This window comes from Serinus canaria, chromosome 19 (genome assembly GCF_022539315.1).
Source record: "Serinus canaria isolate serCan28SL12 chromosome 19, serCan2020, whole genome shotgun sequence".
NCBI lineage: Eukaryota > Metazoa > Chordata > Aves > Passeriformes > Fringillidae > Serinus > Serinus canaria.
In genome coordinates this window covers 2,658,603-2,682,644 of record NC_066332.1, presented here as the reverse complement: position 1 = coordinate 2,682,644, position 24,042 = coordinate 2,658,603, and the positions used below count along the sequence as shown (strand labels likewise).

At 48.4% G+C, this 24,042-nt stretch overlaps 1 protein-coding gene across 2 annotated transcripts in view; it reads left to right on the top strand.

Annotated features, from left to right (window-relative positions):
• YPEL2 (yippee like 2) overlaps positions 1-23,531 on the top strand; it is a 32,548-nt gene extending 9,017 nt beyond the window's left edge. For both annotated transcript variants that reach the window (XM_030230850.2, XM_050981639.1), the window contains exons 2-5: positions 2,217-2,530; positions 16,622-16,665; positions 17,400-17,508; positions 18,642-23,531. In XM_030230850.2, the coding sequence (XP_030086710.1) occupies positions 2,414-2,530; positions 16,622-16,665; positions 17,400-17,508; positions 18,642-18,731 (360 nt within the window). In that variant the 5' untranslated portion in view covers positions 2,217-2,413 and the 3' untranslated portion in view covers positions 18,732-23,531. The remainder of the gene's footprint in view (positions 1-2,216; positions 2,531-16,621; positions 16,666-17,399; positions 17,509-18,641) is intronic.
• The last annotated feature ends 511 nt before the right edge of the window (positions 23,532-24,042 follow it).

Here is a 24,042-nt window from a genome sequence, read left to right as displayed (position 1 = left end):
GGAGGTGAGAGGGGCTGCACCATTTCATTACAAATCAAGCCTGAGTTTAGGCACAGTCTGGATTCTCATTCAGGAATCAGCTGAAGTGATTGCCAGTCCTTCCTTGTGCTTTCCTCCAAGGGAATCCAATTCCTTCCCTGCCCAAGGGAATCTGTCTCCAGGGATCCAGGGCACACTTGGCCTCCTGCTTCCCTGCACTTGGAGCCTCACAGATTCCAGGCTCTGGGATCCCTCAGGGCTGGGATAAAACACATCAGGGCCCTGGAATTTGGGGATGGTTTTGTAGCAGCTGAAAATGAGGATTCTGCTTTGGTTTACATCTGGTTTTTGCCCTGTTGCTAATTTAGGCTGCAGTCCTTGAGTGCTTCTCACCTTGGATGGGAAAACAATGCTGACTAATGCAGAACTCAGTTCTGACAAAATTCTGGTGCACACAAAGAACTGGGGCAGGATACAGGTGAAGACTGATTTATCTTCCTTCTCTGATGAGTGCAAAAGACAGATCTTGCTGAAATCCAGAGCTGCAGCTGTGGAGCAAACAGTGCCCAGTCCTTAGCAACTGGCCAGGTAAATCCCTGGCAAAACCTCATTTGGAGTGGACAGAAGAGGGGTGAGCTCCTCACAAGCTGGGAAATGAACCCTTCTGTGTCAGGAGGGGTCCTGCTTAGCTGTGGCTGTAACTTTAATTGGAAAAGGTTAATCTGATTAGTTGGTATTTGCAAAAAGCTTTAGGAATGAGCACTGCTGTGGAAGTGCTGACTGTTAGGATCATGATGGATGTGCTTTATCAGCAGTTTGCCTGATGAGCAAGATGATTTTTTTTTCCCATTTGACTGTGAGGGAGCTGCCTCCTGGAGAGCAGAAGGGAAATATTTCAGAAAAAAAAGGGGAAAAAAAAGAGTATTCTGTTGTTTTGCAGGATTCTGCCTCCTGTTGAGCTCTGTGTGTGGTCATGGTCCCTCTGGTACCAGGCAGAGGGAGAGGGAATATTTCCAGGAGCAGGGAAGGACAGGACAAGGGGAATGGCTTCCCACTGATAGAGAGGGGCTTTGGGGTAGGTATCACCCAAAAATCCTTCTCTGGGAGGGTGGGGAGGCCTGGCACAGGCTGCCCCATCCCTGGAGGTGTCCCAGCCAGGCTGGACAGAGCTCTGGACACCCTTGGGTACCTTGAATCTGCTTTATCAACCATGGCAAGCTTGGGGAAGTATTGAAGGCAGGGTTTTCCTGGATGCCTGAGATGCTATTCCTTGTTTTCTTTATTTTGGGGGTGAAGTTGGTGCTGTTCCATGTTTGACCCACAAAGTGCAGGCTCAGAAATGGAGCAGGATCACATGTTTTAAGGAAAGGAAAATCCTCCTGGGAGGAGCAGCCAGAGTTCATGATTAATTTCTAGAGTGTGCATGCACGCCATGGATCTGGGAGGGAGGGGAGCTGCTTCCTTTGTGCTTTTCCATCCTCCAAAGGAACACTTGTAGCTGGTAAGACTTTTATAGGTGTGGGATCTGAAAACTCCATTCCTGCCAACAAAAAGAGACCCAGACTTGAGCTGCCTTGCAGGTGCTGTCAGATGATGTTGGAGTGTGAAACGGTGTTTCCATCCTGAATGGGGTTTTTAACTGTCTCTTGCTATCAGGAGTAGTTTTCAGAGGCTGTGCCTTGCTTTGGCTGCTGTCAGATGTTCAGATAAAAAAAAATAAAATACTGGAGTGCATTTATGGAGTAGCTTTACCTTCAGAGCTTGCAGGGAGTTCTAAAGGAGAGTGTAATGAAGGAATCCTGCATTTCCCATGGGGAAAGTAGGGCAGAATGGAGGGAAAAACTGGTTTGGTGACTCATGGCCTTAGAAAACCCAGGTCCAGCTCTCATGTTTCCCATGGGCTGTCACAGAAGTGAGTCAGCCAGGGGACAGGGGGCTGGCTCTGCTCCCCGCTTTCCCCCTGGCTGGCAGAGCTGGGGTGGTGCCCTGGGAGGGTTTGGGTGGGAATCACCTTCCCTCCTCTGCAGGCATTTCCAGAGCCAGGAGGTGCTGGAAGAATGGGTGCAGATAACAGCAGCAGGGAGGTGTGAGGGCAGGCAGCAAGTGAATAAAGATCTGTGCTGCTGATGGAATCCCCGGGCATCACTCCTGTCTCCTGCTCCTAAATCCAGCCCTAAATCCCCCTGCGGGCTGCCACAGCTCAGCCAGCTGAGTGTTGTGTCTGCTTTCCACCGCAGGTTTCTGTGCAATCCCCTGCTTGCCGTGCCCAAATCCCTTCCTCTGGAGCATCACCAGCGTGTGGAGCCTGCCCCACACACCCCTCCCCTGCCAAACCACGGCCTTTACCTGCGTGTTCCGCTGTTTCCCGTGCGACCCGTCCTGCGGGAGCGCCTCCTGGGCCACCCCCGACTTCAGCCAGCGCTCCGTGGCTCCAATGGTGAAGATGACAAGGTCCAAGACTTTCCAGGCATATCTGCCTTCCTGCCACAGGACCTACAGCTGCATCCACTGCAGGGCTCACCTGGCCAACCACGATGAGCTCATCTCCAAGGTAGGTGCTCCCTGGAGCTGACCTTGTGTCACCGCGTTTCTCTTCCCAGAGAAAAGCAAGGCACAGTTCTTCCCAAGAATATTTCTGGGTTTCACATCCTCTGAACCTCAGAGAAGGTGAAAACAATTCTTATCCTTTGCTGTGCCTGTGTTTTTGCCAAAGTAGAATGCAGTATGGAGACTGTTTACCCACAGTGATGGTGTTTTGTTTCCTTGGCCTGTCAGGGCCAGATGTGTGTGTGTGTGTGTGTGTCAGGACTGTCACTGACAGTCACAAGATCAGTGCAGTGTGTGCAGAGCTGAGTGCTTGGCAGATTCAGTTGAGATGTGGTGTGATATAATATAATTTAGAATAGAATAACATAGTATAATAATGTAATTAATTAGCCTTCTGATAAGATGGAGTCAGATGCGTCATTTCTCCCTGCCACAGGGATCCCTGCAACCACTATAAAGTGCACATCAGTGGCTGTGGAAGTGCTTGGCCTTATCCAGCTGCTTTTTTCCTTAGAGAATGGGCTCTCAGCCCAAAGAATCTGTTTGTGAGCTGCTGGTTTTGTGTTAACTGCTCGGGGTCTTCACCATCCTCACAGGTGTGCTGATCTCATCCTCAGGTGTACTGATCTCTTCTTCCCTCTGGTGACCAGGGAATGGCTGGAGCTGAGTCAGGCAGATTTATTTGATATCAGAAAAGGTTTTCACCCCCAGGGTGGTGGAACACTGCAAAGAGGCTCCCCAGAGTTTGGTCTCAGGGTGGGATTGTTGGGGTGTCCTGTGCTGGAGTTGGACTCAGTGATCCTGATCAGTCCCTTCCAGCTCTTGAGGGGTGTTAGGATAAGCTAAATTAAAAGCTCTCAGAGCCAGTAAGTGTTTTGATGCAGAAGGAGCAGGCCAGTAAGAGGAGCTTGTTCTGAAGTGGGAAAATGAAACCTTCCCAGTGTGTGCTGGAGCCTGGCTGTGGTCAGGTCCCAGGGCTCAGCTGCCTTGGAATAACTGTTCCGTGAAGTTTGCTCAGCTTATAAAATCTGTGCTCAGAAAAAACAGCCACAGCCAGAGATTTATGGGCTGGGCTGAGTGGAAATGGTGCTGTGAGCTCTGTGTGTGCAGCTTGAATAGTTCAGCTTCTTGGATCACCAGGGGCAGGGGAGCTGTGCCCCTTGGAAAGGGGTTTGGAGTGTAAATGTAGCAGCATCTGTGCCCTGGAGGTGAAATTGCTTCACCTTCTGGGCCAGCTGGGTGACTCCAGGCTCCTGAGCCCAGCTGAGATGGGGCAGTGGCTCCCTGGATTTTTATTTGGTGCCCTGGATGTTGTGTTGGGACACAGAAAGTGCTTTACTGGATGAGGAGAGAGGCTTGTTTTACTTGCTGTTTTTACAGTAGATTAAAGTTTGTGCTCTGCTTTTGTTTCTTGACACAGCTGGTCCCCAGCCAAGGAAAAACAAGGCTGTACATTCCCAGTGCTTTCACCTTTGCTGCTTCCTTCCCCTCCTTGTTCCAGGTCCATGCTCCTGCAGCCAGCTCTGCAGGTTAAGTAGCTTCCAGCAGGGCCATGCCAGTGCTGCCAACTGCTTGGAATTTGAGCTTCTAGCTCAAGGCAGGCAGAAACTGCCCAGGAATGCTGACTGCTAAAATATGGACAGGAGAGGGAAAGGAGGGAAGCACAACGTGACTTTTGGAAGTGTTAACTCCAGTGTGCTCTGGGATCTGCTCCTTCTAAAAGTTCATTCTAGTCCAAGGTGTGAATTAATAGTTGGGACCAGCAGGTCGTGGAATTTGAATGCAAAGGGTTTGGGGTTTCAGGGTTTGTTTCTCAGGGTTGTAAACATGAATAAAAACAGATTCTTTGTATAATTGGAAACCTTATAAAAGTCGTTGTGCAATCGTGGCTTGTACAAGTGGTGTTTGACAGAACAGAAGGGCAGTCCCTGCCTCAAGGGGCTTCCAAATGTGGAGGAACTTTCCCAGGCAAACTCAAATAGTGGCTTTTTTATCTGTTTGAGTTCAGTTTGCAGAAGGGCTCGGGGAGATGTTTCAGTCCTTTCATCACAGCCTTATGCTCACATCCCTAAAGCAGGCACTGCAGTTGCTGTGCTGCTTTCCCACATAGAAACGTGGCAGAGGAAAAGGGAGGAATGAGGATGGAAAAGGGAGTGGGAGACTCTGCAAAAATGGGAGCAGCTGCAGCTCATCCTGAACCTGACTGTGCCATGGGATCCAAGCAGCCCAAATGATTCCATCCTTGGAAACATTCCCCACAAATCAGGCTTTTATGTAACAGCAGGGTGCTGGTGATTTGCCTCTATGGAATGAATTCCTGTGCTCCTTTTACCCCGAGCTGTGCAGAGCCCACACCAGAGCTGGGCTGCTCTGCACTCCAGGAGCTTTTAGCTCCTCTGGATGCTCACAAGTTGAAGCACTGGCTGGAGCTGTTGGATGGAACACAACTGGAGCCGAATCCCGGGATTGTTCTGTGTCAGACCATGCGTTCATTTCCTCTCCATCTCCCCAGTTTCCCCTCTCAGCCCTTCAGCACCAGTGTTAACTTCACTCTGGCTTCAAAGTGTTCTGCCAGCACCTGGTATCCAAAACTCCTGGACAAATCTGCCTTGGCAGGGCAGCTTTTGCTCTTTCTCTACTTCAGGAGAACCTTGTGCTTTAAAAGGGGTAGAAGGTTTCTCAATAAACCATTGCTATTTAGAGAAAACAATCGATGCTGAGGCTTTTAAGAAAATCCAAAGCTGTTACATGAAGCCAGTTACCAAAATGTTGCTTACTTGGCCTTTTATCTCCTGCAGCCTGAGGGAGAAAGTGGTTTAGTGTGTCTGATTTTGTAACAGGATCTGAATTGTAGGTTGGACTGTCTGGCCAAGAAAGGCCTTATTGACTTAGGAAATATTAAGGTGATCAGATAAATTGGGTGGAGTGAGTAGTTTTCCTTTCTGTGTTCCTTTGGTGTCTGGCTTAGCATGAGTGGAGGTTCTTGTTCCCTTGGAGCAATGCATCATTTAAAAGGCTGTGCCAAATTTAGTACATACTCTTGTTTCACTGCTTTTTCCAGTGCATAAGTGGGCTGAGACTTTGGGAACTCAACTCTGCCCTGCAACAGATTCCTGTGTGACCTTCAGGAAGTCACTGGATGTCTTTGTTCCTCCTTTTCCCCACCTGAAATGTTGCTGCTTTGTCCAGTCTGCTCAGAGGGTTTTGGAGCAGGTCCTGTCTGCTCCTCCAAATTAGTACAGGGTGTCCCAATCCTCTTTGGTTTTAATGTAAAAACAAAATCACCGTGCCAGGGAACCGTACTTAAAAAGCATATTTCCATGCCAAAAAAAGAAGTGAAAGGTACTTCTTGTTACAGGCACAACATCCCATGGTTTTTAGAATGTTTGAGAAAAATATATATTCCATAATCAATGTCTCCAGGAAGGAGACACAGGAGTTTTTCTTTCACATCATTTTCTAGTGGGGCCTGAGGGGAACAGCCAACAAAATCGACATTTATCAAGTAGAGTCAAAGTTTTCAAACTGGCTGGGGTGATGCTGATTTCTTCCTACTCTGAGTTTTTTCAGCTCTTTCTGTTGTAATCCACATGGACTCGGTGCCCTTAGAGGAGGATGGGAACAAGAGCAGAAAGATCCAGGCCAAAGATGCCACTGGAGTGTCTTGGGTGCTGATTTTTGTGCCATGTGAGCAGTAATTCAGCAGAAATGTCCCTGATTATGGAAATATGTGGAGAATGTCTTGTGGGCGTCCTGCAGTTTCTCTTTTTCCCTGAATTAACTGTGATCCAACTGCTAAACATTACCCAGTGATGTATCCTCTGAAGTTAGCCCGAGGCTTGCTGGGGAAATTTAATGTTTTCCTTTGATGTCTGCATGGAACCTCGGCAGAACATGAATGGGAAATTCTTCAGCACAAAAGGCTGCAGCTCCTCCAGGCTGAGAATTTAGGAAAAATCCAGGACTCCTGTGTGCCTGACTTTCTCATTGGGGGCAGGGTTGTTAATGAGGGAGCACTTAGAAGCTCTTTTTGATCTTCTCAGCCGGGAGTTGAGAGGTTGATCAGGAAAATTCCCTCCCAATCCTTGTGGCTTCTCTCTTTCCTGGCTGCTGGAGCCTGAGCCTGGTGGTTCAACAGCTCTTGGGGAGATTTATGGCTCGCTGAGAGCATCAAACTTTGCTCCCTCTTGCAGCTGGAGGATCTGAAAAGGATTTGAAGCTTTGGTGCTTCCACAGAAGCTGTGGATGAATTCAGCTTGGGAGCATTGGGGGCACCACATGCAGGTGAAAGGAGCAGCAGTTTTGGGTTTTTTGGGGACAGGAACAGCAGTTTTGGGTTTTTTGGGGACAGGAGCAGCAGTTTTGGGTTTTTTGGAGACAGGAGCAGCAGTTTTTGGGTTTTTTGGTGAAAGGAGCAGCAGTTTTGGGTTTTTTGGGGACAGGAGCAGCAGTTTTGGGTTTTTTGGTGAAAGGAACAGCAGTTTTTGGGGTTTTGGTGAAAGGAGCAGCAGTTTTGGGTTTTTTGGTGAAAGGAGCAGCAGTTTTTGGGGTTTTGGTTTGGCTCTTTGCTTTTTTTTTCTGTCTTTTATGTGGACAAGGCAGTGTTTAATGTTCTTTAGGGCTTTTCTTCTCAGGAACCAGCTGATATTTGTAGCTCAGTTCACTCTGAAGATGTGAAGTTATTTGCTGGGTGGGGGGCAACGTGCACACAAAGTAGAACAATAAATGTGAAATTACAACGAGGTAATCTTTAACCTAATGGAAAAAGAGGCATTTAATAAGTGTCCAAGACAGGTCTGATGAAAATCCTGCATTTCCATCATAGGAAAAACCAATTTATGAGGTGAGAGGGGTATTCCCTTCTTAAGGGTAAAGTTCTTGGTTTTCATTACACATTTTATTCTTGCTTTCAAGTAGATCTTGTTCCTTCTCAAATATGAATTGAAGTTCCCAGCTCCACAGCAATGAGCTCTTAAGGCCAGGAGGAGCCATCACATCATCTGAGCTCACACCTGAGCTCCTCTGGGGCATGGGCCAGTGGATTTCACCAGGATTGCAGCAATTCTTTCAGGAAAAGCATTTAGTCTCCACTTGAAGGCTTCAGGAGGGGAAATTCACTGCTCCCTTTGGTCATTTTTTTCCCAGTGGTTAATCATCCTTACTATTAAAAATCAGAGACTTTGAAGTTAGATTTGTCTGACTTGTGCTTCTTGTCATTGGCCATTATTTTATTTCTTTTGCTAATAAAATCCATCTCCAGTCCTTGCTCTTCTCCTGTAAAAGGTCTGCAGTAACCAAAGTCACTGTTGATCAGTTTTTGGACAGACTAAACAGATTCAGCTCTGTCACGGTGCAATCTGATTTTTTCCAGTTTCACATAATTCTTGTGGTTCTCTTCTACATTTTTAGCATTTCAGTCTCTTTTTTAGGGATGGAAACAGAGCTGGTCTCATTGTTGCAGCCTCAGACTCTGCAGCAGCATCTTTTCAGCTCCCACATTTCATAATGGTATCAGTCTCAGTGGCTCAGCACTGCACAGAAATCTTCTGTTCATTTATTTGCTCTGAGCTCTTCATGCACCAGATTTATCCATTTTATGCACATTTCTAGAAGCTGTCCAGTAGCTTTTGGATCTTGCTTTCCAGCTCTTGTTCCCTAATGAATTTGCCACTTCCAGGCATTATTCAGAGCTTGCTCCTAATTGCAAATATTAAGAGTTCAAGCAGTAAGTGATAAACAGCAAAGCAGCTCCGGGAAAAGTCATTATGAGATTCTTTAGCTCCCATTTCAGTGCTGTGAACGTGAAGGGGGGGAAAGCACCTTGTAATTCTTGGCTTCCATGAAGTTTAAAGTGAAATGCAGGTCGAGAGGATTTCGGTGCTCAGTAGAACAATGTGTCATCAGAGCTTTTCCTCAGCTTTTTTTGCAGCCTCAATTCGACTTTTCCAGCCAAATCCATCCCCAAGAGCCCTTTCTGGGCAGGTTGGTGTTGGCAGGGAGGCTCTGGGCTTGTTATTTGAGTCCCTCAGCTCCGTGTTTGGGAGGGAATAAACAAAAATAAACAAACAACGAGTGCCCTTTGCAGGGAAGAGTCAGGATGTGAAAGCCGAGCTGGGCAAGGAGAATTTGTGGTGCCCATTCTATAATGCAGGCACTTCAATGAGATCCTGCTGTCCTGTGGAATTGCTTTACCCTGCAAGAGTTCCCTCAGATCCTGCTGGCCTTGATGGCATTGAAGAGAGTCAGGATCAGGTTGTTTTATTTAGCCAGATATGGTTGTTTAACAGAAAAAGGTAATTTGTACCTCCTTGCATAATGGTGTTTATGCAGCAATTAACTGCTGGGTGATTTTTAAAAGATTTCATTCTGTTCCAAAAGAAGGAGGAAAAAGGTAATAAATCACAAGAGTTTAGAATTCCCTGTCAGGGAGGAGGAACGAGGTAAAAATGGATTTTTCTAATCCATCACTTTCTTCATGGAAACAGCTCTCCTTTCATCTGCTGCTTCCTCTGCCTTAGAATTGATGACCTGGGCATAAATAAAATATTGTTCCCATTTATTATCCAGGGAGCTGCCAGGGAGGAAGGACAGTTGAACCATCAGGGTTTCTGCTGCAACTGCTGCAAATCCTGAACAAGTGGAGCTGGGAGCTGGTGAGGTCTGAGCCCTCCTGGGAGTTCCAGCTCTTGGAAAAGGAGGGAATTCCAGCAGAACTCAGGGCTTGCTCCTGGGAGGAGCTGCCCTGGGAATTTCCCTTGCAGGTGTGTGGTTTTAATCTGATTTATCCTTGTAAGAGCAGCCCAGGAACAACACAGAGCTCTGGTTTAATCTGTAATTTAATCACACAAAACCGTGGGGGCAGCACAGGGGGGCTTTTCCCACCTGCTGCCTTTGGGGAGAAGACCCTGAGGAGTCTCTGAGGATAATTTCTATTTTAGAGCAGCAGGAAATGCTGTCTGAGGGCTTCACATGTGCTCTGGGGGAGCTGTTGTGTCTGGCAGGCAGCAGCACATCCCTGCAGGAATCCTCTGCAGCTTTCCTCATCCAGCAGGACTGGGATGGGCAAGGACTGGAGCTCAGGCAGTGAGGAAACTCTGCCCTCTCTCCTCTCTTAAAATGTGATTTTTTAAATGGAACCCCAGCTGTTGGGGTAAGCAGCAATAACAAAGGTAGAAACTGAGGCTGGAGACCTGGAATTGGGAGATTTAAAATCAGAGTTAAAATCTGATTCCAGCTCAGCTCTGAGGACACATCCTCAGGAATAAAATAAATTTTAGTACCGAAACTTCTTTTGACAAGACACAAATATTGAGAATTCAGGTGATGGATTAATAAATGAGTGGTAATTTCAATACCTGGTGAAATTCTCAGCCATGAGGTGCTTGGTGACTTCATTTCCCTGCAGTGGATCTTGCCCAGGGACACAGGGGAGCTGCTGCCCGGGACAAATCTGCATTTGCTGAGAAGCAAGTCTGCCCTCAGTGTCAGCATTGCTGCTATTATGGGCTGCATTAATGGTAAACAGTGCTCCACTGATACGTGGACACTCACTATTATGCTGCTAATTAAATAACTTGTTGCATTAGCAGTTTCCATCTTCCATCCCAGCTCTGTGTTTATCTCCAAAACCCATGCAGCAGCAATAATTAATGTGGAAATAAAAGGCTTTATTCTCTCCTTGCCACTGCTTTTTAAAATGATTGGATTGGGTGGATGCTTTGAGCCTAGAGGAAAACAGCAGCACTCAAAAGTGGGGGATGAAACCCACAGCAAAAATGACATTTTTCATCCCTGTGTACCCAGAAAGGGCTTCATTGTCACCTGCTGTGGTTTTTCACAGTAAATAACAAAATTCTCTCCACTTTGCCCTGCTTCATGCCAAATGTAAATGGTGACTGAAGTGCCAGAGGTGCCAAACTCATCCCAGCTCTGGGAGTGCTGCTGCCTGTTGGGAATGAGCCATGGAAGTGCAGGATCAGGGCTGAGCAGTGCCCAGGCTCCCTCCTCTCCTGGGATCCACAATCACACATTGCTGCTCTGCCCCTAAATACATTGGAGTCATTGCTTTTAAAAGTAAACACTCCATCTGCTCTTTCTCCCCAAAGTATTTCCATCCTTTCTCATCTCCAAGTCAAGATTTGAAGCACAGCAGCAACCAGAGACTGTGGAAATCACAAGAGAAGCCCCAAAATATTGTGAAATTTTATAGAAGTCATAAATCTGATGGATTTTTTTTTTATTTGCCTTCAGTAGTTTGTGCCCTTAGCCATTTGCATTTTGAAATTTCACTTTGAAGTCTGTGAGCTGGAAACTCATTTAAAAATAAATAAGAGCAGAGTCCAGGAGCCCAGGGCTTCAGGAAGGAGGGGGAATAGCACAGAGCTTGTGATAACAGGAGGAGAATTCAGTGTTGGGCTTGAAGTGAGTCAGGACAGCCTGGCAGGCACGTGAGGGACAAGGGGACAGAGCAGTCTGCAACTGTTCTGTGAATTTTGGCATTTTTATAGGGTTTGGCTCAGGATTTAGCTCAGCAGAGCAGTGTTTTTATCTGTGTTAGAAATCCAAGTGCTCGAGGAAAAACCTCCCCCTCGATTTTAGGGAATTTGTATTTCCCTGAGTGCTGCTCTTCATTAATTGCAGAGCCTCAGAAGAAATTCTCTTTCTCCCTTCTGCAGCTGAAATATAAAATTTCCCCTTTGAGAGAAATGCCTTGCCTTGCCCCCTGGGTGTGGATTAATAACTGGGAATGTGGCCCTGGATCCTGCCCCATTTAAATCCCTCCATCTTCCTGGGCAGCACTGACATTCCAGGGATCATCCTGGGTGCCCACTGTGCTTCATGAGATTTCAGCAGTTTTGGGGGAATCTTGTGAAAATGAGAATTTTTCTTGGCTCCAGCACCCAGAAATGTGAGAGGATGAGAGAATCTCCCTTTGAGAACCAAACCAAACTGGACCAAAAATGTCTCTATTGAAAAGAATGTTAAAATGAACCATTCCTTACATTTGAACATTTGGAGGCTGTTGTATGGCACTGGAACACTGGGATTTCAGAGCACAAGGATTCTTGGAGGTTGGACTAGGGCTGGGAGTTCCATCAACACCTGGCAGGCAGAACAAAAAATTGCAATGATATTCCCATCAGAATAAAAGCAGACAAAAAAACCTTTCATCTGTGCACCTTCCTGCATAACCTGAGCCACGAAATCTGGAGCTGTTCTGGGCCTGGAATGCAGCAGATCCTGGGTATTCCCTGTGCTTTGCACAGCAACACAAACTGCAGGGGAATGAAGGCCAGGCTGAATTAATTGAATTATTTCAGAGATGAGTTTGGTCCACTAATTCCATATCGACTTTGGGCTTTAAATAGCATTAAGGACCTGTGGTAAAACTCAATTAACACTCAGGAATGCAGCTGGAGCAGGGGAAGGTCACATCTGGGCACGAGGTGCAATGATGGAACCTGTCCCCTTGGCCTGGGTCTGTGTCTGGTGGCACCAGAGCAAAATTGAATCTGTTTAATCTGATCATGGCCTGGCCCTTGTGTGAGGAGAGCAAGGTGGGATGAATGAACCCTGAGAGGGCTCTGTGGGCTCAGGGAGCAGGCAATTGAACTGCTGCTCCCCTGGGAATGCTGAGTGTGCTGTGAGGGGATGCCAGCAAAGGCTGGGCAGAGCCTGGAATCTGCAGCAGGAATTTGCACAGCTTTTATTTTCTGCTTTTCTCCCTGCTGCACATTCCAGGGCTCATCTTTTTAATCAAATTCAATCCAGTCAGGCTTGAAAGGTTGAGTTTGGTGTGGGATGTTGGAAAGCAGCAGGTAGGAATTGGGATTAATGCATGAGCACAGGGAAACCTGGGCTTGGCACATCTTGGTCAGGTTACATTGACACCACATTTTGTGTTACTTGCAGGTTTCTCCCTGTTCAAGCTGTATTTTGTGAGAACCTCTTTAAGGGTTAGATCAGCAGTGGGAATGGATAAATCTGACAGTCAGTGCTGTGCTGTGGCTGTAGGAACTCAGATCCCAAAGGTGGGAGATCACTGATCCCAAATCTCTGGAGAGGTCCTTGAGTGGATTCCTCAGGCACAGATTCAGTGCCCAAGGGTTTGTGACATCCCTTTCCTCCCTGCACCTCTCTGCCCTGTGGGGATAGCACAGGGAACATGTTCATTTTGGGAAATCCTGGTTCTGTGCCACCCCTCAGTGCCCAGGACCCTCAGCTCCCTTTGCATCCCTGCACTGGGAATCATTCCAGGAGCAGCCTTGAAGGGGCACACGCTGTTCCCTTTCCCCCTTGCACCTCTCTGGGACCAGTTGCTTTTCCATTTCTGTTTTAAGGGGTTGTTCAGAGGCTGCCAGCTGGATCCAGGTGAGCAGGATTTCTCTGCTGCAGTCTGCAGGGAGCAGCCATCACCCAGCAGCCTTTTAGCCCTGGCAGCTGCTTCCTCTTTTTCCAGATGATTCCAGCAGCTCTTTTTGTGTTGAGCCCATTGTCAAACAGCATCACAAAGCCTCGGGGTGTTGATGCTGTCATCTGTTCAGAGAGTGGAGCTGCTGAGTGGGCTGTGCTGGGAGGGAGGGAGGAGCTGCAGGTGCTTCCAGAGTTTGTGCCTTTCCCTGGCATCACTGCTGGGATGTCAGAGCTCCCTCCTGGGTCTGCAGCAGCCAGCAGAGAGGGGACTGTGCCACAGCAAAGGTCTGGAGCTGGGGCAGGGCTGGTGGGGAGGCACAGCCCTTCCCTGCATGGCTCTGCCAAGGGCACCCTGCTCAGAGCTGTGGGGTCAGCACTGGGGCTGAGAGAGGAGAGCAAATGGATTCCCCCAAACAGCCAGAGCAGAGTCATGGTCCTGCAGGCAGGAGCTGGCTGTGGCTGCCTCAGCAGCATCAGGGAAAGCCCAAGTGCCTCTCTGCAGGCTCAGTTCTGTGCTCTGCCTCTCTGCAGGCTCAGTTCTGTGCTCTGCCTCTCTGCCAGCACGTTTGGAGAACTCCCTGTTCCCCAGGGCTTGTGTCTGCCCCACAAGCACTCCCTGGGACTGTCCTTTCACTGGCTGACTTCCCTCAAACCCTCCCCACCCCCTGCAAAACATCTGGTTTTTAAACAGCAATTTCACTGCTCTAATTTGGGATCAGCACAGCTGAGGGGCTGTAACGTGGCTGCAAATTGGGTGGCAGGAGCTTCTTAAACCAGAGCAGCTGCCAAAGCATCTTACCATGAGCAGAGAGGATCTGCTCCAAACTGCTGACTCCAGGCTCTGCTTCCCACCTGGGCACTCCAGGCAGCTTTGGGATGCCCCTCCTGAGCACCCAGGAGTGGGGAGGGTTCCTGAGCTCAGGCTCAGGAGGAATGAGCTGTTGTGCATCTCCAATCCCAGCAGCTTTTAGAGGGCTCAGGCAGGATGGGGAGGTTGGGTTGTGTTGCTGGCACATCCAGATGTGTTCCCAGCCAGGCCCTGAGTGTGAACAGGGCAGGGAAAAACATGTGGAGCTTGGGCTTCCAGTGGGAAACAAGCACAGAAAATCCTTTCCATTTCCTTCAGCTGGAAAGTGATGCCAGGAGCTGTTTCAGAGTCTGGATTTCAGTGGGAGGGGGATTGGGCTGCACCTCAGAATGTGCACAGGGAAAATGCAGAGCACAGAAAGTAGGTCTGGCTGCTGGCTGTCACTTCAGCACAGATCAAGTGCGTTGTGGAAATCTTTGTGTGTCTCTTAAAAAAACAAACAAAGCAACAAAAACAAATACAAGAGCATCTGCTTGTGTATAAATATACCTGGGTGGTTTTTTTTCTGATTTTGGAGTTCCCATTGCAGCATCTGCCAGTTTTTCTGGTGTGCCAGAGAGCAGGAGCATCTCCAGGAAATGCTCAGGTTACAGCACCCAGATCAAAGCTGCCTGTGCCACCTTTAGAAAGACACAGCCAGCTTAGTCTTGCAGAGGACAAATGCACTGCAGAATTTGTGGCTACCAGACTTTTATCCCTTCTTTTTATGTGTTTTGCCAATTCCTTTGGTGGCTGGAGGGTGACTGTTGAGCCAGCACTGAAAGCTGAGCAGTGCTTTGCTGAAAACTCTGCTTGGGCAGGGGGTAAATAATGTGCTTTTGGCTTTTTTTTCCAGTGACCACCCTTAGATACCCTCAAGCACTGGTTTGAGCTGGGAGGAAGGGCAGGCACCTCTGGGAGTGGAACAATGTCCAGTGAGCCCCAGCACAGCTGATGGGACTGGGTTTGTTGTTTATTAAAGACAGACCTTGTCCAGCAGGAACAGCAAATCCTGTTTCTGTACCAATAAAAACTCTGCTCCCACATTGCTGTTGTTGGCAAACTCAGTCACTTTGGTGATTTTGGAGAAGTATTTGCAGGCAAGGACTGGATGCTGAGAAAGCTTCAGCTGCTCTCATTTTGCTCTGGTTGCTGTGGGACTTTGTGCTTCATCCCTGAGCCCTTCCCGTGGCACCCCAGCCCTGCAGCAGGGACAGGCAGTGCCCTCCTGCCTTGGACCCTCCTTTCTGAGCAGGGAATCATCCCCTGGCTTCCCACTTTGCCCCCAGCTCCCTGGGGTGGGCCAGGGTGGGTTTGGCAGCCAGGCTGGCTGAGAGTGGGCTCTGACAGCAGCAGGAGCACAGAGCTTGAGTGCTCTGTGTGTGAAAGGAGCTTCTCTAATGAATGCAATGACACAAACATGCTTGAGCCCTGTGTCCTGTTTAATTGCTCCCCAAGAAAAGAGGAATTCCTCGGGGCACTGCTTTTGTCTGAGCCAAAGAGATATCCCAGTGCCTCAGGCATCCTCCCTGCATCCACATTCTGTGCCCTGGGTGGCAACTAATATTGGGCTGCAGGTTCCTCTGCAGATCAGTTATCCCTCCAGGAGACAGGGCTCTGTGTGCCAGGCAGGGATTTTACAGCTGGCAGAGCCCTTGTGCCATGCAGGCCCCACAGGCAGCTGGCACTGAGGCTGTGGCATTTTTGCCCTCTGAGGTGCCTCTGCTCCATGGAAAGGATCCTTTTGCACTTGGGGATCTTCCCAAGGAAGTGTCAGGGCTTTGGCTGCCTCTCCACGAGGCAGGAGCTGGAAGGGGGGCAGGGACCCCCCAGAGATGGTTTTATGTGATGTGGGGCTGCTCTTGACCAAATAAATGACCATTGTTAGAGGGCCTGGAGGTAAAACATGAATGTTTCTCTTTCCCCTCAAAATTCTGTTCCTCCTTTTAAGGGTTTTTGGTCTGAAATCATCAGCTGAGCTTTTAAGAAAACCACTGAACATTCCAAGGTTCCTGGTGAGGTGCAAAGTAAAGCAGGAAATGGTCCAGGAAAAGCTGATTTGTGACTTGCCCAGTCCCTCAGTGCAGCCATTCCCTGAGGTGTCCCACAGGGTAACCTGGGTACACACAGCCAGCACCAAATGTTTAATTCAGTGTGGGCCTGTCAAAGCACATTAAAAATGCAGGTGGCACTTGGTGCCTGTCAGCCTGGCACTGTCACAGGGTGGTGGCACAGATGTGGCACCCTGGGAGGTGCTGGGAATGCCTGCAGTGCCCTGCCAGGCTGGCACTGCCCTGGTGCCTCTGAACTCTGCCTTTCCACGGGGATCCTCAGCTCCTGGGGATGTGCCTGGATTCTCTGGGCTGCTTTGGCTGCTCTGTGCTTCTCTTGTCCATCTCCATCTCCTGCTGGGTTTAGCCCCAGTCCTGAGGCTCTCCCAGTGGGAATGTGAGGTGCACACAGCTCAGGGCTGAGCCCTTTTCTGGCTTGGTGTGCCCAGCTCCTGGCACAGACACATCCCAGTCCCTCAGCTCGGCTCAGCACCTGCCTGGGCAATTCCCAAGGAGAATTCATGTGCAAGTGCAGTTTGAAAAGAGACTCAAACCCATTTCTGCAGCCTTCAGGTGAGGCTGAGGATGGTGTGAAGTTCATCAACACCAAAAGGGTGAAAAGAGATTTTCTAGGACATGAGAGAGAAAGCTCAACTCTCGTTGGGTCTCTATGAAAACCCTGGAATTGCAGGTGTGTCCTGTGAAAAGGGCAGCTCTTGGAGCTGTAGAACAGTGCCTCTTTCCTCTCAAGCAGCCAACTGAGCTTTGTTTTCTTGCCTTGCAGTCCTTCCAGGGCAGCCAAGGACGAGCTTACCTCTTCAACTCCGTGTGAGTACCCAGCGCGCGTGGGGGGATCCAACAAAACCCTCCTGAAAAAGGGAAAAAAACCCCAATTTCCTACAGAAAACATCTGCCTGGGATTTGGGAGCTTCCTGGAAATGGCTGGAGAAAGAGGCAGAAATAGCCCCTGATTCATAGTGGAGTCGTGCAGGGGTTTCAGATAAGCAGAAGGAAAAGGTGATTTTTTTTCGTCATGGGGTTGAGAAATCAGAGCTGATGGCTGAGTCACTCCTCTCCCAGGATGTGGTGGGACCAGAGAACCAGGGTTCTGTAAATGTGGAGATAGATGGTATCTAAATATGCTCTTCATCAAAACTGAGTGTAATTTTCTGGAAATAGTTTTGGGGAGGTCACTGCTGCTCTGTCTCTCAGCAGAGCTGCTGATTTCAGTCACATTTTTCAATTTTCCATCTGGGAAAGTAAAAGTACCATTTTATCAATTTGAGGATGAAAATCTTTCTCAAATGCCTAATTAACACAAATGACTAGAGTGTTATTAATCTCCTGCTCAAAGCTTTCATTGAGTTTTTTAGTTGAATAAAAATCCCATTTCACCTTTTCATTCTGCTCTGGAGCTGTGAGAGAGCTTTGCTCTGGGCACAGCTGGGAAACTCAGAACCTCCTGCTGACGTTTTCAAGCACTGCAGTGAAATCATTGTCAGCTTTTTTGGAGCACCTTGATGTGGAAAGGCTCTGATGGGAGGCTCTGTGCTTTGTCCCAGAGTGAACGTGGGCTGTGGCCCTGCAGAGGAGCGGGTGTTGCTAACAGGACTGCACGCCGTGGCAGATATTTACTGTGAAAACTGCAAAACCACGCTGGGCTGGAAATATGTGAGTATTTGTGTCCCTGGCTTTGCCCCTGGGCAGCTTCGTAAGATCATTTTGGGAGCCCAAAATGCAGGTTTTCATCTGTAACCACCTGGTTTCCTGCTGCCTTTGTGTGTGTGTTGCATTTAGAGAATCAGCTTTAATGGAGTTTTATTTTCACTAAGAATTTACACCTGGTTTTGGTGACATTTCACATAAACGAGGATAGCTTCAGTCCTGTGGTTCACTCTGTCTTTTTTCTATTATTCTGGTAGATGTTATCAGCATAATAGAATGCTCCATTAATCCTGTGTCCTTCCCACTGGAAATGCTGTTGAACACGAGTTTATCTGTTCGCTCTTCAAAAATTCAATTACCTTCCAATAAAATCCAATGGTACATCCTAATTTCTGCTTCTGGAGGCACACATAATTTTGTCTAAACATTTTCACCAGTGCCTGAGCCTGGTGCAGGATTTAAGATTCTAGAAGCAGGGTTTAGGATTCCAGAGGCAGGATTTGGGATTCTAGAAGCAGGATTTAAGATTCCAGAAGTGGGGTTTAAGGTTCTAGAAACAGGATTTAGGATTCCAGGAGCAGGATGTAGGATTCTAAAAGCAGGATTTAGGATTCCAGAAGGAGGATTTGGGATTCTAGAAGCAGGATTTGGGATTCTAGAAGCCGGATTTAGGATTTTAGAAGCCGGATTTAGGATTCTAGAAGCGGGATTTAAGATTCCAGAAGTGGGATTTCATATTCTAGACTCACAATTTAGGATTCCAGAAGCAGGATTTGGGATTCCAGAAGCAGGATTTATTATTCCAGGATTTCAGATTCTAGAAGCAGGATTTAAGATTCCAGAAGTAGGGTTTAGGATTCCAGAAGCAGGATTTAAGATTCCAGAAGCAGGATTTAGGATTCCAGAAGCAGGATTTAGGATTCTAGAAGCAGGGTTTATTATTCCAGGATTTCAGAACCTAGAAGCAAGATTTCAGATTCCAGAAGCAGGATTTAGGATTGTTTCCCTCACAATTTTCCTGAGAGCCCACAGGAAGAGCTGCAGCTGACTTTGTCTCTGTGGGCAAGGCTCAGACTGGCACCAGCATTCCCAGACCTGATTCCCACCTCAGTCTCACTCTGCTCCTGGTTTCATTTCAGGAACACGCTTTTGAAAGCAGCCAGAAGTATAAAGAAGGCAAATACATCATTGAACTAGCTCACATGATCAAGGATAATGGCTGGGATTGAGTGCAGAGCCCAGCCCAGCCCAGCAGCGCCATCCAACCGAACATTGTACCCAAGAGTGAGAGAGTGACTGAACGCTTGGTTCCATGCATTTAGAGGCTCTGCAATCCGGGAGCATCTTCACACCCTTCTCCATCTTTATTGGTGACTGGCCTCTAAATTTCTGTCTCTCTGTCTCTTTGCTTTGTATCTGTTTGTGAGTTGACCCCGGCTGCTTCTCTCTCTGTTCTGGCGTTGGCTCAGAGAATGCACCGAATGCCCGACAGCCATTCCACGTGCCCAGTGCTCGACCCAGCCTGACCTGGGCTCTCCTGGCACCTCCCAGGTGGGGGAGGAACACCCCGAGGTTGGGCAGGAGAAGGTGGGACAGGGGTTGGGGGAGTGGGGCCTGCAGGGGAACCATCAGAGGGTGATGCTGTGCTTCTCCTTTCAGTCCTGGGTAAGCAAGGCTTGAAACCATCTCCTTGTCTAAATGGACAGAGAAATACCTACTTGTGTAAATGGATAGAGAAATATCCACTTGTCTAAATGGATAGAGAAATATCCACTTGTCTGAAAGGACAGAGGAACATCTCCTTGTCTGAAAGGACAGAAATGACCTCACGGCTGCGTTTTCTCCCCAAATCCATCGGTGGAGCCTCAGCCTGAGCTGAACCAGTTCCCCCCACAATCTGTGTTCTCTTTATGCTGTTCATGAACTCCTTGTTGGAGGGGGCAGGGCTGGAGGCTGGAGAGATTCCCTGCCTCTCCTTTTCCTCGCTGGTTCAGGGTAGGGAGGCTGAAGGTCCCGGCTGAGCACAGCCCTGGTTTTGGAGAAACTAAATCCTGGCTGTGAGCCCTTCAGAGAGGAGGAGAAAACCACCTGAGGCACGAGGAGGCTGGAGCTGCAGCCTAGAAAGTGTGGTGGGGTGAAAAAAGGCACGTGTGAGGCAAGGAGGGGGAAATTCCATAGAGGAGGATGGGGACAAACAGTGACAGAGAGGGCACCCCTGGATTTCCTGGCCTCCCCTGAGCACCCTTGGCGGTGTTGTACCAATCTTCCACGAGTGCAAGGAGGAAAATGCTGTTACAGAACCTTTTCCTTGAATGGCAGGCTCCCCTGGGGAGCCTGGCACAGAAATGGAGCAAGGAGGGAGCTGAGTTGCTGGCAGTTGTGTTGCACAGGTGGATATTTCATCCCTGAGGTATCCTCCCCAATTGCCCCCCCTTCCCCACTGCCAGCAGCCCATTGCAGGCATGGGGAGAATGGGAAAGAAAAAAAGAAATCAAACATCTCCCCACCAGCCCTGGAATGATCTCTGCCTTGTGAGGGGTGGATGTGGGTGTCAGAACTGCAGGGACCACGAGTCCTTCCCATTTTCATTAGTCCCTGGTGATTGCAGAGCACCTCCCCGAGGGGGATGGTGGGGAAGGGGTGTCCTGTGCCAGGGGAGCTGTGTCAGGCCAGGAGGAAATGAGAAGTTTGCTCTGCAGCAGTCCAGCCAGGATCTGGTGCATAACCCAGGACTATTGAGCTCAGTTCGTTTTGTCTCTCCCCGAGTGAATTTTTCTTTTTGTTGGCAGAATTCTTTCTGTAGGTTAATCCATGGGGGGGAATCTTCCTTAATCCAGAGGGAAGGAGTGTTGTGCAGGGGCTGCTGGCTCCTTATGGAACAGAAGCTTTGGAGCTGTAATCTGTAGTCACTGCTCCCCACCCCTGAGAGATTCCAGGGGGCTGTGGAGGAGTCATTTGATGTTCAGTTGGCAGGGAATGGGAACAGAGACTCTCCTGAGGGATCAGGGTGGAATTTAGGGCTGGATCCTTGTGCTGAAAGGCAAACCTGATGAAGCAAAGGTTGTTTTTTTTCTCTCTCAAAGCTCTGTCCTTGACAGCCTTGGAGAAATGAGGTGGAGTTGGCCAGGCTCCTGCAGGGGATGGAGTTTGTGACCAACCTGTCCAGAGGTGGCTTCTGCCCTCACCCTCCTGCTCTGGCTGTGTAACAATTGCTTCAGCTTTTGTTTTGGATTGTCTCTGCTTCTGCCAGCCACATTCCCTCAGTGACAAATCCAGTAAAAATCAAAAATCCCACAGCACCTGCTGTCTTGTGGACTCTGGCACTGCCCTGGTGCCATTTCCCTGTCCTTTCATTGAGGATCCATGGCAATTTATTGGGTTTTGACTAGTGGGAAGCAATTCCTGTTCTTCAAAGAGCTCTTTATTCTCCACAGAGCCTTTAAAGGAGCTGGGAGAGGTAAGGGATCATCCCAAATCCTGTGAGGCTGAGAAGAGCACACAGGGCTCGTGGTTTGATGTTGGTATTTGGAGTGACTGCTGATCAAAAAGCAAAAGAAAAGGCAGGGCTGTGCAGAGAACTGCTCTGAGAAATGCCAGCTCCAGAGAGCTGCCAGGTGGAAATGGTTTTATCCATTCATTTGGGACAAAAAAGGACAATGCCCCACCAGACCTGGCTGGTTTTTACTGGTCACAGGTGTTGGGCTTTTAATGGCAACCAGTCCAAGCTTGAATAGGGTGAGGTCTTAATCTGCTTTTAATTGGTTTTGTCCTGTCAGTGTGGTGCTCAGAGCCTGGCCCTGAGCCCTGGTGGAGCCCAGTGTGTGTGGCTGTGATGTCTGAGAGGAGAAATGGGCTTGTGCAGCTCCTGTGTGTGTCCAGTGAGCAGGAGGAGCTTTAGCTGCCTGCTGACTCCCCTGGGAGCTGGGGGCTGGCAGGAATTTGGGCTCTGTGCTGGTGACACAGAGTGACACACTCAGAGATAACCAAAGAACTTCCCTGCTGAGCTGAGCCAGGTGGGGCCTTTTCCCAGGAGAAGGGGAGATGTGGCCCATGGGAGCTGCTTCCTGAGCAGGAGGTGCTGCTTTCCATGGGCAGCAGCCTCAGGGAAACACGGACAGCACTGAGGTTTCCTCCTTTTTTTGGTGTCCAGCCTCGTGTCTGGGCAGCTGTGAGCACCCTTGAGTTTACATCCCCCCCTCTACCCCAAAGCTCAGACTTGAGTAAGTTTTAAATTGTTTTTTGCTCTGGTGGATTGTCTGGTGTGAAATCCTGACCCCCCTGTAAGAAATATTCAGATGATAATATATACAAAGCAGAAAAAATAACCCCCAGACGTTACTTTGTGAAATATACTTTTGTAAATAATATTTAATTTTTTTTAAAGAAATAATATATTTGGTGCTGTTTTCTCAGAGCCCCTCCCTGAGAGCACTTTTTTGTTGTTGTTGTTGTTTATGATGATCCTGTTTCCTTCTGTATTTGTTGGAAAATATGTTTAAAGGGAAACAAAAATGATAATTTACGTTGTCCTCTGCAGTGGATCCGTGTTTCCTGTGGATGTGGCAGGGGAGGGGACTCCCAGCTGGCAGATTTGGTGGCTGGGCTGGGGACAAGGGGGGGATATTTGGGCTGGGAGGGGCTGCAGGCACTCAGGAGGGCTCCAGTTCCCCTCTGGCTTTCCCTGGAGCCCAGATCCCCTTTGCTCCCAGCAGGAATCCCCCAGAGCCCAGTGGGGCTCCCCCTTTCCCTGGTTTGTGGAGTCCAGGCCAGGAATTTCCCCTTGCACCAGTGCTGGCTGGAGGGAGCAGCTCTGGAGCTGCAGGAGCTGCACAGGAGCTGCAGCCCCAGCCTGGCTGTTGCTGGGGCAGCAGGGATGGAGGATGGAGCTTTGAACCCAATGCTGATTTTAACCTAAACCACAAATCTTTGGATCCTGCATTTATTTTTGAGGGGAGATTTTTTGTTATTGTTGTTTTGTTTAATTTTTTTTAACCAGGCTGCTACATAACAAATTAGAGTAAAAGTTTACCTCTCTTGGCAGTAAAGTTCATTTATTTTGTTCTCCTTCCTGTCTTTAATCTCCCCCCTTCTCACCCTCCTTCGTTTTTATTTCACTTGGTCTCTTGTTTATCCCAAAGTGGACCAACAGCACAAACCACTGGACTGTGTTTGTGAGCAAGGAGCTGCTCAAGAACTGTTGCAGGTTCTTTAATTCTCTGGGTTTGGTGCACACGACTTCAAACCCCCCAGGAACAAAACCAACCCTGCCAGATAAACCCTGTTGTTCTCGTGCTGATCAAGTGAGAATTCTCTCTCTGTGTGCATTTTTCTGGCTGCTCTGTGAGAGTGTGTGAATCATGCATTTCACTGCACTTCCCTGCTTTGGGAGGAGCTTCCAGGTGAAGCAGTTTTGGGATGAAGAGGGGACACCAAACACCAAGCTCAGCTCAGTGGGAAGGAGCTCTTCCCACCACGGGAGAGGCCTCAGTGCTCAGAAACAATCAGGTTAGACAGAGATTTTCTGCAGAAATCCTGGTGAAGAAGAACAAGCAGAAGAGGGGAAACAAAATCATCTTGAATTCAGAAAAAAAAAAAAAATCAAAAATCAACAAATTTAAATGCAGGCAGAATGGCATTGTGTAAGGTACAACCACAGATAAGCTGTTCTCATCGTTACAACTGTGTGTATCCTTTGTTTTGTTCTTCCTAAGGAAATGGGAATGCTTTCCCCACTGACAAAACTAAGGACAATATTTCCAATACCAGCCTGTCTATGGATGCTCTTGTGTTTACAAATTGTGTATATTTTTATTTCTTTGATCTTATTTTAATTTTTTTTTTGCATATTCTTTCAGGTCATTTGCTTCAGTCATAAATGCAATTGTTTGTTTTCAAATAATTGGTTTTCACCTTTTCATGTATTTGTACATTGTATATAGTTCTTCAGTATTAGAGGGAGGCGTATTGTTTGTCATATTTACAATATGTGTTGGTGCTCATTTGAGAAAATAAAATTTTCAAGTACTAAAGCTGCTGGTCCAGGTTTCTGCTTTATTTTGTGCAAATCCCTGAAATCCAGAGCTGCTCCCAAGGGATGGGAAACAGCAACTCCTGCTGCCTCCACCTCAAACACCTCCACAGCTGGGTGGAAGGCAGTGCTGCAATTGGGATTTTGGGATGGATGGATGCAATCCCTGTTCATCCACTGCTGGAGGTGGCAGGGCCCTGTCCCTGTGCCCTCTGTGCCCTGTCCCCGTGCCCTCTGTGCCCTGTGCTGCTGAGTGCCCTTAATTCCCCACGGAGCCAAAAAAGCCACTTAACCCTGTTTGGGGACAGCCCAGGGGCTGAACTCAGAGCCCTGAACTGGGAGTGAGCTCAGGCCATGGCCTGAAAGCTGCACCTGAGAGGAGCTGGGGGATGCCTGGGAGGGGGGAAAGGCCAAGGAAGATGGGATGGGAGTGATCCCATGGCCTGGGCAGCAGGACAGACCCTGCAGTGGGGTCAGAGCTCTTGGTTTCACCAAAACTAATTTGCTCCTCT